At 42.9% G+C, this 19,073-nt stretch overlaps 1 protein-coding gene across 1 annotated transcript in view; it reads right to left on the bottom strand.

Moving 5' to 3' along the window:
* The window catches only part of NME7 (NME/NM23 family member 7), a 297,536-nt gene that overhangs the window by 131,467 nt on the left and 146,996 nt on the right, over nucleotides 1–19,073 (bottom strand). Inside the window, exon 6 of the mRNA XM_082244475.1 lies at nucleotides 3,482–3,689. Coding sequence (XP_082100601.1) covers nucleotides 3,482–3,689 — 208 coding nt within the window. The remainder of the gene's footprint in view (nucleotides 1–3,481; nucleotides 3,690–19,073) is intronic.

The raw sequence follows: 19,073 nt of genomic DNA, 5'->3' as shown, positions 1-19,073 counted from the left end.
TGATAATGCTCCTCTCCTACAGCAAAGGGGAGGAAGTGATGGTGAGGAGCACAGATTGGAATGTGCAAGTGAGCATCCTTGATGTCAATAGAGGCAAGGAAACCCCCTGATGCAGGCATGGCACTACCGTGTGGACTCTATTCTGAACTTCTATACCCTCACAAAGCAGTTCAGGGCCTTGAGATCCAGAATTGGACACACATTGCCCTCTTTCTTTGGGACCATGAACAGGTTTGAATAAAACACCTGAAAATGTTCTTAGGTCGGAATCGGGACAATCACTTAAGCCACAAAACACGCCTAAGTACTACTGCTGAAAAACACAGTCTAGAAATCAGGGGAGCCACATCCAAAGAGGCATCACAGATAAACTGAAGCCCCTGAACCAACTGGTCCCCCAGCTCAGCAAAGGCAGGGGGGAGCTGCTCACCCTACAGGTCACGGTGTTAAAGTTTTGCCCACTCGGTCAGAGTCTGCGAAACCAGGGCAATGGTGAAGACCAGCCTGAGTCCCGAACCCGCAACAATGAAAATATCGCGGGCCACAGCCTCCACTTTTCTGTCAACCGGATCCTTAAAGGCAGGCAATTTCTCAACTGGGATCATGGTCGCCTTATTTAACCTGGAAACCAGGGGGTCCACCACCGGTGGAACAGTCCACTTTTTAAGAAGGGGCTCTTCAAAAGGGTACCTCATTGTAAAGCGTTTAGGAACAACAAAGGGACGTTTTGGACGTTCCCACTCTTTTGCAACAAATCTGTCAAAATAGGAGGGAAAAGGAAACACCTTCGCAGCTCTAGACGGCTTGTGAGTGCCAAAGGGGACTGGCGCCTCTGCCACAGCTTCAGCTGCATCCTCCATTTTTAAAGTTTCTCACATAGACACAATCAGTGCGTCCACCAGCGCCTTTTCGCGCGCAGCTTCAGGAGTGGAGGAATCATCCTCACTATCTGAAAAGTCAGGGCACGTGGCTGCAGACCCTGCAGAGTGGGCCACATCTGCAGTGGCCGAATAGGATTCAGGATCTGAGGAGACAGACTAGGCAGGGGAAGGGGGCGCTTTTTGCTAGCCTGTCGCCCAAAAGCCACCCCCACCCAGGACACAAAGGACTCCAGGAAAGTCATCAGTGCATCAATGGATGTTTGGGACCCGGAGGACCCCACAGTCTCTGAGAGGGGATCAGATGTGGAAATGTATTCCAAAGACTCCATAAGAAAATAAGGGTAGCCCCCACAAAAAAGTGCTAAACACTGCTAAGGGACACCCCCACCGCGCTGTTAATACCACCCAGTCGCCAGCAACAGAGCACCCCACGATCCTGCAGCAGAGAGAAGGAGGACCCCACCAGACTCACCACTCCACCAGACAGACACCGGCAGCACCAGGATAAACTGCACTTCACATGCAGCGTCCAGGAAAGGAAGAGACCCAGGAGTCAGTAGCAGGGGACAAGTAGGGGCTCCCACAGTCCAAATCGCCGCCCAGGGGCTCCTTTGTACTGGCCGCCGCTGATTCCTATGCGGGACCAAGGAAAAATGGCCGCCGGACTACACAAACATGGCCACCGGCCCATACACATTATAGGCCACAACAAAATGGCGTCCCCGCACAGCTTCAGGAGGCTCTCTGGGGCCCAGAAAAGGCACCAGAAGGAAGCAGGGAACTGGGCAGGAGCCCCCACCAGGTACAGTCGTCCCCCATCAGCTGATAGCCCAGTTGCCGACGGAGTACCCCCGCCCCCACCACCAGTACAGCATCATGCCTCAGCCCCAGAAACAGTGCAGATCACCACCACACTACCCCAGATGGGGGGGGTTAGATGACCCGCAGGGACCAGCAGAGTACAGGGGGGGCCTAACGGGAAGGCGGCGAACATCCCAGAGAGGGGCCCGCGTCCACCCCAAAACCCTCCAGGGGGAGAGGGGGGACAGCTACTCACCATACCGGGAACCAGGCGGGCACCGCTCCATCCCAACAAGGAACTAGGTCCTTACTCCATGTAAACACTAGGATGTGTGGGAAGATTCATACAGAAGATGCGTCTCTCTGCCTGTCATTGATTTTTTTCATGCTGGTGCACTCGACTGCACAGGGCACTTGTCATGACCCAAGCACATAAACAGGACCCTCTGCACCGATGTACTGTACAGGTCTATGTGCGGGAATGAAAAAAACAACACTTAACCTCAACCCCATTTATGTCCCTTAAATGGGGACATTAAATCCCTTGACCTAAATCTATTCTCAAACTTCAAATACCAACCCTTATTCTCACTCTAATTTCAAACCCCAATCCATAACCCTAAACCTAAGATTTTTTTACCCCAACCTACTTGCTAACCTGACCTTTGTACTTTTTTTATTTCAGATTTTATTTATAATGTTTATTCCATTTTACAGACAAAAATACAAAAACAAATTAACTACCCACCTCGCAGGGTAGGACAAACAATCCAACAACACAACACAAAAAAAAAGAAAAAGAAAAAGGGGGGAAAAGAGCAATCATCATAATAGAGTGATTACCAAATGGTCTTGATCAAAAAAATAGGATACATACACTCTATCCACTTGGACCATATTGTCAAACTTCCACATAGAGTTCATAAAATAGTAAATATGCTTTTCAAAGAGAATATATTTGTTAAAGTGTTACTAAACCCAGAACCCTGCATTTACTATATCTGGTCTCCCACAGTACACAGCACATGGAAATATAATTATTTTAGTGAATATAAACGGCACTTATGCCGGTTCACATATATATATATATGCGATGCGGGAACCCTGCAAATCCACTGCGGGTTCCCTCATCACATTCAAATGGCAGGCAGTTCACATTTCCATATGCGAATCGCTGGGGGTGTCAATACAATCTTAACAACACCCCCAGATCAGTTTGCATATTGCAGTGGGAACTGTCAGTTCGGACATGAATTGGGTCGCATAGGTGTGAACCACCATGCAATCCGATTCTGCTGAGGACCTAAAAAAGAGTCCTGTGCGTGTTGTGTCCGAATGCGATGCAAATTCATCCATACAATCTGTATGGCTGAATTCGCATTGCACGGACATCACATGTGATTTTCAGAGCAGTGCGTCCGAAACACATGCGATGTCTGTCATCGCATTGATGTGAACTGGGGCTAATAATTTTTTTCCCAAATAGATTTTTTACTTGCAATGCCTCACAGAACTTGCTAGAAAATGCTAAATAATTTTCAAATACAGCCTAGGAGATTAACTTAAAAAGCTTATCCTAATTTGCATGGGATGGCAATTTAAATAAATTAGTTTTTCTGAGTTAGAAAATTAAGTTTATTAGGGCTATGCATCCTACAGTGCCTTATGGTAACCCATAAGCACCACTGATAGCATCACACATATTATCTCTGACTAAATAAACTGCTTTTTAATTGTAAAATCGCTTTTGTAAAAGTCTTGAAATACTAATAAAGGTAGAGGGAAAGGTGCATACTTACTCGAGCAGCGGAGGCAATGGAGTCAGAACCATGAGCCGCATTCTTGGTTCCATCAGTACCAAATCTTGCTCGGATACTTTCTGGAGAGTCACTACGAGCAACACTGGAGTTGGTTGGCCCCAGCAGCCTTCTCCAAGAAGCTACGGCTTCATCTCCTATCACTTCCATTGCTATGATTGGTCCACTTGTCATAAAATGAATAAGGTCACTGCAAATTCAATGGAATTGTAAATTTATTATACAAAATAACAAGAAAGGCAATTCAAAGCAAGAGATGCACAGAAAGTTTAGCGGCCGAAACATATAGATCAAAGATGGTGTTATTGGCATTTTACCGATAAGAGAAAAAGGTTCAGATAATGGCAGCAAAAACACACAATTCTGAAGCGATTTTGCCACGATTTTGCTATGCTTATGGTTTGTTTTTCATAGGTCAAGTGACTCAAAAACCACATCAAAAACGCAATGCGGGTGCATTATGATGCATTCATGCTGCGTTTCCAATGCATTTCAATGGGGAGGTGCTTTTTTTTAACTTACCAAAAATGCAGCAAGCAGAATTTTTAACACTACAAAGGAAGCACAACAGACCAGTGTCAAGACATACATAGAATTTAAAGGGGCACATTTTTCTTGAGCTTTTCTTGCGGTAAAGGTGCCAATTCATTTAAATTCATGATATTAATAAAAAAGTTGAATATGATACAATTATATACAAAAATATATCTTTTTTAAAAAACCTATCATTTTCGGTTTTCGGCCATGTGCCGGTTTTCGGCACAAAAATATCAATTGGTGCACCTCTTATATGAACAAAACGTATATGCAAGGGTTACCGTGGGTGAAAACTATGGGGCAATTGCAGTTCCTCTAATTTTCCCCAGAGCTTAAGCCAGCAATAGCTAGCCAAACGCTCGATTTCCGCATCAACAATGACTGATTGTGAATCCCTCCCACAGAGTGATTGTGTGCTTACAAATGAACGCACAGTTGTGTTCTCACACAAGAACACAGCGATCACTGCTAGCGGCATGTCAAATCCGACAGGCTGATTGAACACAAGTTGATAGATTCGATCAACTTGGGTACATTCAGCTTGCCCATACATGGTTCGAATTTCCAGTCCCTGCTGAAACGGCCAAGACTCGAACCGTCTATGGCTGCCTTTAGTAAATGTTTAGCTCTGCTGATTTCCATCATCCAATCATGTGCAAGAAAAAAATGCTATTTTCTATTTACTTTGCACCCTAATTGTGTATTTGTTGCAAAATTAATCTTTACATTTACTAAGCTCTGGGGCTTAGTAAGCCAAACTTTTAGTAAGTCAACTTCCTATATGTCAAATTAATCCATTAAATTAACAGCCTTTTTCAACCAGGGTGACTTGAGGTTTCTTCAGGGGTGCCTTGGAAAAATGCCTAAAAATTGCCCCAAAATTGTATACAAGCCAGTGGTTGGATTAAAGCTGCCTTTTATTTTAGTTTTTAATGTACACCATTACAACCTTCTAGCTGCCAACCTCCTAACGACCAATGACACCATCAGTTGAAAAGTAGGCTGTCAGTAGCCTGTATATCATTCTTGTTTGAGCCTCCCTTGCCTCTCTCCATCAGCTTTGGGGTCACATTGGCATTGGGGGTCTCAAAACTGAGGAAGAAGAGAAACATTGGAATACTAGTCAATACCAGTTTGCAAAAGTGTATTTGCTTTGAAGAATAAATTACCTCTAACGTTGGGTGTTCTACGTGTATTGATGTTGCTGCCTTATGTAAAACTATTAGAATGGGGCACCTTAAGACTGTCCATAATTTTGGAGGATGCCTCCTGATTGTTTCTAATTTTAAAGGGTGCCTTGACTGAAAAAATGTTGAGAAACGCTGGTCCAGAGATATAGGCAGATGAAGATTTATGCAAAACCTTGACTGTTCATGTACAAGTCAAGCTCGCGCCCAACAAATACCTCACTATTCATACTCAGATGGAATGTGAGTTCTCACCAAACAATGGAGACTCGAGAGGTGGCAGGGAAATGAATCAGTACGCATATAACTTGTTACCACAGTAATAAACTATTCTCTTGAATTTGTAGATGTGCAGTAAATGGAGCTTAGCAGTTCAAAGTGACCTGAAATTCTGCGTGTAAACAGAGCTTTATGAGAGCGGATTTATCAACCTGCATTTTAACATAACATAAATTGAAAGAGTGTAAAAGACTTTGGCAAAACATCCTGAGCATGTACTACATCTCTTGGGTGTGATTAGTCCAAGTACAGCTTTGGCACTGCCCCAGACAGCTGTAGTGATTCAATTATTTATCTCAATAAAAGATGACTTGGGTATGTTCACAAATGCATACCGTGCAATCTAAATGGTTCCGTGTTGCAAATTTGCTCTCAAATACATAATCTGCCCTGCTCCTACATTTATTATAGCCATCAAATAAACTTTTTTTTTCTTATTTGTTTCAACAGATTTAACATTTTCATGATGTCGTAATTTTCAAACAATCTACAATTTTGCTTTTTGATTATATGCTGTGAAGATGAAGTTTAGGTATGGAAGAATGTACTTAGTTACATTGGTCCAACTTGGGCCCATGTATTTATGCATGTGCTTTATCTGTGGGATCCCCGTGGAAGCTGGAAATGACGGTAGTAGGCACTGCTACTACAGTAATCTCTACTAGCCCCTGGTTCCTGTACCGAGCGACTGCACTGCTGCATTGTGAATACAGGAGGTCACTCATTTGGCACAAGCAACATTCAGGGAACACTTTGCATTTTCCCAGTTAGGGCCGCCCGTGACGTCACAATCTCTATCTCATCCAATCAAACAACACTTTGCATTCATTGAAAAAATGCAAAGGGTTTTCTGAATTGTGCCCTATGCTGAGCAAGAGACAATTATATTTTTACACAATTACATTGGTCCAAGGTGGACCAATGTAGTTATGTAAAAAATGCCATTTCTAAGTTCTAAGATATATATGCAGGGCTTTTTTTCTCAGAGAGTAGGTACAGGAACTCCCTCTTCTGAGGCGCCCCTTGTCTCTGCCCCATACCCACCCTCAAGCACATCCCTTGGTCCCGCCCCCTACCCACCTCCCAGTACCGCCCCTTTTAGAGAATACAGAACCAAGTATCATTCTGTGGTGCATTGATACAAGTAATTTGCATTGAACTTATTAATTATAACAAGAAAAGCAGCAAAATAGATGCCCTGCAGCCAGCAACAATGGACCCCCAGAAACAAGAGATCACCCACACAGCAATGCCCCCCCCCCACAACAAAAAACCACCCCGGCAACAATAGATCCACCCCAGCAACAATAGACTTCCAGCAGCAACATTTGATTCTCCAGCAGCCAGCAACAATAGACCTCTCCCTCAACAGTAGATCCCTCCTAGCAACAACAGACTCCCCAGAAATGTAAGATCCCTCCCAGAAACAATAGATTCTCCTCCAGCAACAATAGACTTACAGCAGCAACATTTGATTCTCCAGCAGCCAGCAACAATAGACCTCTCCCTCAACAGTAGATCCCTCCTAGCAACAACAGACTCCCCAGAAATGTAAGATCCCTCCCAGAAAAAACAAAACCTCCTGCGCTTAAGTGCTGTCTGATGGAGTAGAAAGAGGTGCACTACAAACTCAGATGTAAAGAGAGCTGTTTGGTCTTGCTGCCCCCTTCAGGATCAAGGGTATCCAGAACCACTGGTAGAAAAGACAAAAAAAGAAAAAAGAGGGGCGCACCGGCCTAGTGCATTACCATAAAAACTTTTATTAAAATATTAAAAGGTGTACAATATACTCACAAGACTGGTGTGGTACAACACACATCAAGAATAGCATATACAGTCTCCAAGGTAGCCAGGTCCCAATAGCAGCATCTTTTCTGGCTCTGAGGAAGGGGGCTCGCCCCTGAAACGCGTCAGCCTAGCCACAGCAGCCCCATGCGACTATCTGTATGCCCATTTGTCACTATTGGGACCTGGCTACCTTGGAGACTGTATATGCTATTCTTGATGTGTGTTGTACCACACCAGTCTTGTGAGTATATTGTACACCTTTTAATATTTTAATAAAAGTTTTTATGGTAATGCACTAGGTCGGTGCGCCCCTCTTTTTTCTTTTTTTGTCTTTTCTACCAGATCCCTCCCAGAAACAATAGATTCTCCTCCAGCAACAATAGACCCTCATGCAAAAATAGATCCCCACTAGCGACAATAGATCCCCAGGCGGCCATCATCAATAGACCGTCCAGCACGCCCCAGCATCCTTTGCACTTAAATGCATTCAATGTTGGAGGTGCCGGAACTGCGTTCCCCCACGTTCCCCCTGAAAAAATGCCCTGTATATATGTGTATGTATGAATGTGGGTAGGGGACTTTAGATTGTAAGCTCCTTGGGAGTAGGGACTGATGTGAATGTACAATGTATATGTAAAGCGCTGTGTAAACTGACAGCGCTATAGAAGTACCTGCAATAAAATATATATGTTGTATATATTAACTTTTTTTTTTTTTGGGAGAGAGTAAAGAAGGGGGTTAGATTACATGTCAGGCTTTTATACTGTCTGTGTCCCTGCTGAGGGAATCCAACCTATTTGTCCTAGGGAGGACTGTGATAAAAAAAAAAAAGTTTATAGTTGCCACCCCTATCATACAATGGGGACAGCCCCTTTTGCCGCCAAAACAGCCAAAACAGGGTTGGGGACATTAAAGTAGGGGACTGAGCACTGAAATGTGCGGGGGCTAGGACATTAAAGTGGGGGGCTGAGGACTGCAAAGTGGGGTGGCTGAGGACTGTATTGTGCGGGGGGGGGGGGATTGGGGGACCGAGGACAGTAATGTGGGGAGATGATGTAAATAGGGGCAGAGGATAGTACTGTCGGGGGGGGGGGGGGGGTCGATTCCAATGAAGTGTAAGAACATTACTGTGAAAGGAGTGGAGGGGGGTGAAGTAAAGGGGGACCAGAGGACACTAATCAAGAGGGGGATCTTGATGTGAAGGGGGAGGGAACTGTGAGTGTGATGTGCAGTGGGGACCAAGGATGCTGATGTAAGAATGGGTTCAGATCTGTGCATGTGGCGCACACATTGTGGGTAGGTCAGAAAATGGCCTTAACTACCTGCGAGAAACATAAAGAAAGAAGTCCTTGACCTTTCTTTTCCAAAATCGCGCAGAACCAAGCCACATGGTGCTGTGGCAACATGCTGTTTGGCACATGCGAAAAGATGCCATGGGTACCGACATGATATTCGGACCTCTGCTAGAAGAAAATTTAACTGACCCCACCTCGGTGAATTTTAATTCAATACCCCTGGTATATATGATAACTGGTAACTTACAAAGGGTCAGTACATCCAAGAGCAATATTCTTTATTTAGGGGTGGAGGCTAGTGCGCAGAGTTGGACCATGGCTTCTTGTATGTCTTGAATACTCAAACAACAAGGTCTTCATAAAATAAATTCCAACTCCATTCATGTCTATCTAGGTAGGGTTTTCAGGTGTTCACCCTGAGCTTTGTGTGTTTGAGGATCTCTTGCTAAATTTCTCCACCAGTGTTAATTTTGACATCAAATTTCAATTTCAATGCCATTTTAGTCGTATTTTAGTCATCTGAATTGTTTTAGTTTTAGTCGTATTTTAGTCAACTAAAATCTCCAGTACATTTTAATCAACTAAAATCTACATTTTGGTCGACTAAAATAATTTTAGTGATCTGGTTTACTTAAATTGTGATGCATTATTCAGGCATTTCTCTAGAATTTCCAAACTCATTATATACTCCTTGAGTAAAAATCTACGTACTATTATTTATGGTATTAAGGTTTAAATGCCCTGCTGATACAGATTTAGTGTTAATTTTGATGTCAAATTTTAATTTAGTTTTAGTGCTAGTCCTTTGACTAAAATGCCATTTTAGTCGCATTTTAGTCATCTGAATTGTTTTAGTCGTATCCTAGTTGACTAAAATAGTGGTAATTTCGTTGATGAAAATAACACTGTTTTCCACAATGCAAAAAAATTCAAAACCCCCATAGGGATAGCAAGAAATCCCTTATAATTGCCACAGCAGGTGTGCAGACCCAGGAACCTCAGCTCAGAGATTTCACTAAGGCTGGCCATACACTATACAATTTTCTTATTCAATTTCCTTTAGATTTACCTTAAACTATGTAGTGCAAGGGCCTGCCTGATTGCATACAAATTGAAAGTGTTTAGGTTTGATCCTATATTACATGGTTTTGGTAAATCTGAAGGGAAGTTGAACAAGAAAATTGTATAGTGTATGGCCAGCCTAACAAAGTCCCCAGGAGATACAAGTAACTGTCTGCTGTGTTAACTCCTTAGCCTCTACCAAAAACTATCCCTTTAATTACACTGACCCTCTATTATATAGTAAATATTCATATGAATGTGTGTTCACGTATCAAAAACTTTGCTTCTGTTCAAAGTTTGTAATTATGTAAGTACATGGGGGCAACAGTGCTAGACAAATGTTCTTCACTCATCATCTTTGGCTGGCCATACATTATACAATTCTCTTATGCAATTTTCTTTTAGATTTACCAAAATCATATAATATGAGATCAAACCTAGACACTTTCAATTCGTATGCAATTAGGCAGGCCTTTGCACTACATAGTTGATAGTAAATCTAACGCAAATTGAACAGCAAAATTGCATAATGTATGGCCAGCTTTAAAGTAGGATTCCTACCTAAGGCTGGCCATACATGTTAAATTTTCTTGTACAGTTTTCTGTTAGATTTACCACAAACCACATAATATGAGGTCAAATCTAAACAACAACTTCATTGGTATCCAATTACGCAGGCCTTTGTACTACATAGTTGAAGGTAAATTTCAAGAAAATTGCACAGGTAATTGTGAGAAAATTGTATAATGTATGGCCAGCCTAACACTATGTTTAAAAATGTTCCCTCCTGCTACCTATCCTGCGAAAAAAAAAAAAAAAATGTGTATATGTACTTATGACTAAGCGCTAAGGAAAGCGAGAAATGCGTCAATTGTTTGTCTAGGACTAAGTGCCAAAGAGAGTGCAAAATATGTCAATCTTTGCCAATTATGGCTAAGGTGTGCACGGAAAACGTCCACCTTTGCCTATGGCTAAGTGCTAAGGAGAGCACGAAATGCGTAAATCTTTGCCTACTTTCCCCCACCGACCTTTATGCTGTTTTCCTGTGATATAAAGTCCTTGTGGAGTGATGTTAGAGTGTGACAGACTGCGGGAGAAGCACAAGCACCTAGTGCGGTCATTACTCTACTTGTATATACTTACCTATTTTTGTCTGCTCCGGTCTGTTTACGTGATCCACAGATCCTGCGTTAGTCAGAGGCAGCTGCAGGTGTAAGGATAGAGCGTAGACAATGGCTAGAACACGGATGTCAAACACAAGGCCCGCCGGCCGAATGTGGTCCTCTAGGCCTTTGTCGTGTGGCCCTCACACCCGGTTTTGCAGCCGAAACATGGCCAGAACTCGATTCCACCACCTCCCGCTCTCATCCTCCGCTCCCTGCTGTCACTTGTAAATACATACGCCTTCTCTGTTCACAAGGGACAGCTTTTCCCCTAAGCAGCTCACAGATCTAACAGATTCCTGGACGTACTCACAGTAGGGCACAGCGGGGACAAATCCAATCTAAGTGACAATCTAAGAGAAAGAACAATCTCCCTGCAAATACACAGGTAGTAGAGCTGCCTACACAGGGAGCTGGGCCAGGTGGGTAAAAGGGATGCAAGAAAGCTTCATGGGGGGGGGGTTGTGGTTACAAACTCAGTGCACCCCTAAACCCTACACTCTGTACACAGCACACCCCTGAATGCTGCACTCTGTACGTTACGCCCTCCTGGAGGATGAAGATTTAGGTGCGACTTGTCATGTGAATTTGGACACAAAGTTGCATAACAAGTCCCAACCCATGAATTTCAAAGGAAGGCATTCAAATCTATGCAACTTAAAGTCACAGCAACTTTAACCACTTCCCACCCAAGGATATCATATGACGCCCTGGATTTTGAGTGGGGATATCTGAATAATGCCAGCAGCTGCAGGCATCATTCAGACATCTTTTTTATGCCGGCCATTCCCTGCACACTAAAAACAATCATAGCGGCTGTTCAGCTGTTTGAATGTTTTTACAGGCAGCAGGAGGGGAAGTCCCCCCTCTCCCGCTGCCCTCCGATGCTTCTACCGGCTGGCCTGTGCAATTGGCAAGCCAAAGAATGAATCAGCCGGTGACGGCCGTTTACAATAGAGCTGACAGAGGTCCAGATGGTCCCTGGTCATCTCTATGACCTTCAGAGGCCGGGCGCGATGTTATGACATCATGTCTGGCCTTGGCAGATATAAACATTGCTATTTTTTTTTACCTGGAGAGACTGAGATTGCTTTTTTTTTTAATCTTAGGCTTTCGAGCCTAGAGGAGAGATGTGGGGTCTTATAGACCCCAGGTCTCTCTGTAAAGAGAACCTGTCATTGCCCTATTCCTATTACAAAGGATGTTTACATTCCTTGTAATATGAAAAAAAGTGATTAAAAAAAATTTAAAGGGAAAGTGTAAAAATAAAAAACGTAAAGTAAAATAAACAATAAAAAAAAAAAAATTTAAAGCGCCCCCGTCCCTGCATGCTCGCACGCAGAAGCGAACCCATACATACATCAAGCCCGCATATGTAAAAGGCGGTCAAATCACACGTGAGGTACCACCGCGAATGTTAAGAGCAATAATTCTAGCCCAAGACCTCCTCTGTAATTCTAAACAGGTAACCTGTAAACGTTTTTAAAGTGATGCCTATGGAGATATTTAAGTACCGAAGTTTGGAGCCATTACACAAGTGTGCGTAATTTTAAAGCATGACCTGTTAGGTATCTATTTATTCAGCGTAACATCATCTTTCACATTATACAAAAAAGTTACAGGCTAACTTTAGTGTTTTGTTTTTTTTTAATTCATGAAAAATGTTTAAAAAAAAAATGCGTTTAAAAAATTGCTGCGCAAATACCATGTGACATAAAATGTTGCAATGACCACCATTTTATTACCTAGGGTCTCTGCTAAAAAAATGCCAGAACTGGCTTGGGCTGGAAGTGGTTAAAAAGGTTCCTGCACTACTTTGACTGCATTGCCATAGACGGCAATGTAAACTCTCAACAGTTGCATGAAAGTTGCATCTTAATGTTATCAATGCAACAGCCAAAGTCGCAAGCAAGTCGCATCCATCCAAAGTTGCATTAAAGTCGCAATGTAAATCGCACGACTTTGGAGTCGCACAAGTGTGACTGGAGGCTTAAAGTAAAACAAGAACCAGCAGCACAAATGGCACATCAGATTAATAGTAAGTAATGTCGCTCGAGTTGATTTTTTTTTTTTTTTTAATAAACTTAGGCTTAAGGTCATGAAGTTGCTATTGATTTATGTAAAGTGAGAATTTTATAGCTAGGTTCAGGGGAGAACACATATATACTAGCAGTGCATTTATAGGTCATTAAACTCTTTTTATATCTTACTAATTTCATAAAAAAAAAAAAAAAAAAACACAAACAAAAAGTCATTGTTACACTGGAGCTGGAGAGATTCCAAGAACCAGATAGTCAGTACTTATGAAGAATTACTGCATACACATAGCTTCTGGGACTTGTTCTTAAGGACAATAAATACGCAGATTGCATGGCTCCTTAAAGCGGTAGTAAACCGCAGGTGGTTAAAAAAAAAAAAAAAAAATTCCCGGAAAGCCAATATCATAATGTGCTAGTATGTATCGCATACTAGCACATAATGAGAAACGTACCTTAGAACTAAGCCCTCCAGCACCACTCGCTGACATCTTCCCCCGGTCTTCCTTCCGCATTCGTGGCCTCCAACTACATGAGTGGCCTGGGGCACGATGACGTCACTCATGTGCGTGGGAGCCGCCATTTACGGCATTGGCACTGTAAGACGGACCCATGTCACCAGCTGCATGCACTCTAAATATCTCTGAATATCTCCTAAACAGAGCAAGTTTAAGAGATATTCACAGTACCTACAGGTGAGCTTTATTATAGGCTTACCTGTAGGTACAAGTGATGTCACAGAGTTTACTTCCATTTTAATGGGAGTTTGTGATACAAAAGCTGCAGCTGCTGACGTTTAATAAACAGACACTCACCTGTCCCAGGATCCAGCGCCAGCATACTAACTGTGGGCATGGGTGAGCTATGCTGTTCATGCCGGCTGCAGGGGAGGGGTGGCGCGGGCCAAGCTGTTGGATCACTGGAAGAAGGAGCGGGTACCTGTCACACCAGGTACCCACTCCTCCCCAAAAAAATAATGGGCCAAATGTGAAGGAGGAAGGGGGAGGAAGTTGGGTGGAGTTTCGCATTAATGATATTTAGATATACATGTAAAGGGATCAGCTTGTATAAATCCTTTTATGCATAATCCTTTGGTGTTGATTCACAAAGCTTTACTGCATGCAATAAGGGTATCATGTTACTTATTTGCATAAATTATGGCATGCGGTGAGCTAAGTCCAATTCACAAAAAAAAAAAACAATTATGCGGTATTTACCGAAAAAAAAAGTGCCGGTAAATACTGCATTAAAAGCTCCTAAGTCCAATTCACAAACGGACTAGAGCATGAAAAAGCATGCAATATTTACCACCAGGGTTTTTCTGGCAGTATCAAATGCCATATTTGTTAAAAAACCAGCCTGGGGGGCTGGGGACCCCCAGGCTGTTTTTTGACAAACAGATGATTGCTAAGCAGTGGGCCGCGTCCTTAACAATAGATGATTTATCAGCTGCCAGCGGGCTTCCCCACTCACAGCTGATTGAAAAAAAAAAGCTGACAATAAAAAGGATAAAAAGAAACAGCGAAAATTAAAAAAAAGTCCCCGCCCCCCCCCCCAAAGTCTATACCAGACCCTTATCTGAGCATGCAGCCCGGCAGGTCAGGAAAGAGGGGGGGGAGCGAGAGCCCCCCCCTTCTAAACCATACCAGGCCACATGTCCTCAACATGGGTAGGTGGGTGGCTCCATGTTGATGGGGACAAGGGCCTCTTCCCCACAACTGTGGCCGGTGGTTGTGGGGGTCTGCAGGCAGGGGGCTTATCAGGATCTGGAAGCCCCCTTTGAGAAGGGGCCCCCCAGATCCAGTCCCCCTATGTAAATCAGTATAAAGTACATCGTTCCCCTACTTATTCACCAAAAAAGCGTCACAAAAAAAAATACAGAGACAGTTTTTGGCAAGTCCTTTTTTAAAAAAAAAAAAAAAAAATAGTGTTCCCCGATGTAATTGCACGACGTCCGCACACTGCCAGAACCCGGTGGGGAAAAAAAGAAAAGAAAAGAGCTTCGCTCCTGAGGACGGCTGGCCGCCGAATGCCTCCTTCACCATTTGACAGTTCTTATAGAGACATCACCTGGTGACCCCGCCCCTTGTTATGTTACGGACCAGTACCCAATTCTCATTCACATGAAGGGAGGGGGCTGGGATCTGGGGGTCCCCTTCCCTGCATGCAGACCCCCCACAACCACCCTCCACGGTTGTGGAGAAGAGGGGACAAGGTGCTTTGGGGTGGGGAGGGGGCTGATTTACCTCATGCAGTATTTTACCACATTTTATTTGCCATTATTTAACTCTTAGTGAATCGACCCCTATGTGTGTTATTGTTTTAGAAATCTTCTTTCCATGTAAAGTTTGTAATTACGTGTGTAAAGGTGAACAGTTATATGTTCAATACATATGCAGATTCTGCATCCTGTTTGGAAGTGCTACATAATAGATGTGCTTTATTGTTCCCTCTCACAATGCAGGTCTATGGGTCGACTGACTCACTGCAAACAATGCATGGCGAATACTGTATTTTATCTCAACCTCTATTAAAGTGTAACTATGGTCAAAATCAAAGATGAGATACAGTATGTGATGCAGTCTGTCACTAGCATTTCTGTTTTTTGTAATTAATTTATCAGTCAAGATACTGGAAACTAAAAACTGAGAGGGGGTCAAAACCATCCAATGGCTGGTGTCATAACTGATCACATGTGCAGCAATATGGCAGTTGAAGATCAAACAGAGGCCAAGATGGCAGCTTCCTTTGCTGAAAATGATAGGAGGGTTTACTTCCACTTTAATGACCAGGCCATTTTTTGCAATATGGCCCTGCGTTACTTTAACAGACAATTGTGCGGTTGTGCTAAGCTGTACCTAAATAAAATTGATGTCTTTTTTTCCCCCACAAATAGAAATTTCTTTTGGTGATATTTGATCACCTGTGCGGTTTTTATTTTTTTCGCTGCAAACAAAAAAAGAGTGACAATTCTGGAAAAAAAAAAATATATATATTTTTTCTTTCTGATATAAAACATTCTCAATAAAAAAAAAAATTGAATCACATTTTTTCATCATTTTAGGCCAATTTGTATTCTGCTACATATTTTTAGTAAAAAAAAAAAAAAAACCTAAAAAGCGCATATTAATTGGTTTGTGCAAAAGTTATCGCGTCTACAAACTAGGGGAAAGATTTATGTCATTTTTATTTATTTTTGTCACTGCGGGGGGACCACTGACATTACTACAATAATCAGTGCTAAAAATATGCACTGTTACTGTAATAGAGACACTGGCAAGGAAAGGGTTTAGCACCAGGGACAATCAAAGGGTTAAACGTGTCCCTAGGGTGTGCTTTCTAACTCTGAGGGGGATGAGCTTGCTGCATGAAGACAGAGATCTGTGTTCCTAAATAAGAGGAACACAGAATCTATGTGTTTATAATGGCACTTTTCCACTGCAAGTACCGGCTCGCCTCTACTCGGCCCTGCTTGGCCCTGTTTGCTTTTCCACTGCTGGTACCGCATGGTACGGTGTTGGAACGGTTCGGTACGGTACGGTATGGTTTGCTTTTCCACTAAAGTAGTACTAAAGTTAAGTGGGTGGGATAACAACGATTCTCTGACCAATCAGTGGCTAGTAGTGACTGCACGCAAAGGATTGTGGGATATGGGACCGGGTATGGTACCTCTTGGAACCACAAGCGAGGTGGTACTATTTTTGAAAGCCGTACTGTTCGGTTCCATGCAGTGGAAAAGCGCCGCCGTACCGTACCGAACCGTTCCTACACTGTACCATGTGGTACCAGCAGTGGAAAAGCACAAAAGCGAGCCGAACCGTTCGGTTCCATGCAGTGGAAAAGCGCCATGACTGACAGAACAGCGGTCTGCTGTGTTTACAAGGGCAGACCGCCGTTCTGTTTGCACATGGAGCGATCATGGGTGCCCGGCGGCAATCGCGTCTGCCGGACCCACTGATTAGCTTCCCCTGTGGCGAATGGGGGGCGCGCGCGGTCCCGCAAAGCGACGTACAGGTACGTAGTTTCTTGGGACAGAGCCGACCTGCCGCAGTAAAACTACGGCGGGTGGTTGGCAAGCTGTTGATAAAAAAACAAGGAAGATAAAGCTTGTAACTTTTACAGATGGTGAAGTTAAATCCCATATACAATACTTCAGTGTTCTAGGAACTTGGATGTTAACAGAGAATAAAATTAGTGTCTCATTTAGATCAGCTAATTTGCACGGCAGTTTTGAAAAGGGTATATTGTTCATAGGTTATAGTTATAGAGAATAGCTCTTCTACTAGATACAATAAAAAGTGTTTTATTTAAATTGGAGTTCCTTGTGATTCAGAAAAAAAGGAATGCTAGAGTCTAAACTACACAAAGAAACCTTGAAGGTAATTAGTTTGGTTCCATTGTTCAGATTGTTCTTGTTCTTCACTGTAATCCACTGGGTGAAATTTTACATGTACCTTGAATTGTTGGTCATGTGCTGTGCCTAGATACCTAGGACAGAAGCTGTCTAGAGACAGAGATGGCATTCATTCTTTATGCATGAGCATAGTGCATGCACAACATCTCTAGAAGACGGTAAATGCCAAACAGTTATGGAGGATGAGGAACACAGAGGCTAAGGCTACATTTCAATCTGGGGCTAAATTGCCATGCCTTTGAAAATTGACCTGCCCTTGGATCGTTTTTTCAGAGATGTTTGATAGGTGGCAAGGCAATATGACAAATCCTGTTTTAATCCGTAAATGCTGCACCAATGCACCATAACTGCAAGCATTCACTTGAAGCGGGTAGTGATCTGCGGAGGTAATGCTCACTGAATGTGACAGAGAGGACTGCAGCACGCGAACACCCCTGTACTCTTTCTTTGCAGATTAAGGGGGACGTAGCTAAAAAACATGGTTCGATCGTGTGTTTTTAACAATACCCTACCACAAATCTAAACAATTACCAAACTGGTTTATCTTGGGAGGCAACAAGAACAACTAGACCAGCTTTTACAACCTGCCTGGGCAATATTTACCCAAGACTTGTTAACCAGAAGATGTCTTCTGCTGCCATAGACATGAGATAGCTTTCAAATTTGAGAGTAAATGGCCCAGACCAGTTGACAATCATCTTATGTCTATGGGTACCTTTAAGAGGACTTACTTTCCAATTGTAAAGCTCCATGCATAGACAGACAAATTTGAAAAGTTAGGTCACCTCAATGATTTCATCTGCCATAATACACTGACCGGTTTCCCATATACTAAGAAGTTATGGCAGTTTTACAATTTGACCACACTTGGCTGAATCTGGCAACAGTGATACAGTATCGTGTGTATGAATTGCATTAAAAGACAAGAACTCACTGCTCAAGGTGGTGTAATTGCCTGATGACTCACACCGGTGCATGCCCCGGCTCGCCTCCGTGAAAACTTGATAAAGGAAAAGGAATTGGCAGCACTCCAGGTTGAGTCAAAATCCAGATTTATTGACTGGACATCCAAATATGACGATCGTGACAAGGTAGACGCGTTTCACACACAGACTGTGTGCTTAATCATTACCAAATTTATGATTAAGCACACAGTCAGTGTGTGAAACGCGTCTACCTTGTCACGATTGTCATATTTGGATGTCCAGTCAATAAATCTGGATTTTGACTCAACCTGGAGTGCTGCCAATTCCTTTTGCTTTAACATTATGAATAGCATTACATTTTGGCTACAGCAGTCGGAACAGTGGGCTTCCAGATGAAAAGGAATAAAAATGAGGATGTAGCAGGCTGATGCAAACTTCTTGAGTAGGGCTTCAAAGCACTTCAAAACTCATCCCCCACCTACAGTTTATTTCTGACCTTAAACTCAATTATTTCCCAAACTGTCCTCTCTGCTCTTCCACTGACCTACCTATGTCTACCTATGACCTACCTATGTCTTCTTCATTCAAAACCTTATCCCATGTACTACTCCAGGATTTCTTTAGAGCTGCCCCCAGCCCTTAAGGTTCTCTTCCCTGCCCAACTAGACTATCTAAAATGATGCACTTTTTTTCTGTGCCTATGACAAATGTAATAAAAACATATTTATTACATTTGCGTTTTATCAGCCTGCATTAAAGCAGAAGTCAGTCAACAGTGACATTTAAACTATTCTTCCCCCTTCTAAGAGGCATTAGATTACTGTGTGATATCCATTGGGAAATATATATATGTTGACAAACTTGACAATGTACTCAAATCACAGAGG

The sequence above is a fragment of the Pelophylax lessonae genome (genome assembly GCF_965119305.1).
Source record: "Pelophylax lessonae genome assembly, chromosome: 2".
In the NCBI taxonomy this organism is placed as follows: Eukaryota; Metazoa; Chordata; class Amphibia; order Anura; family Ranidae; genus Pelophylax; species Pelophylax lessonae.
This window is presented reverse-complemented; position numbering and strand designations above follow the sequence as displayed.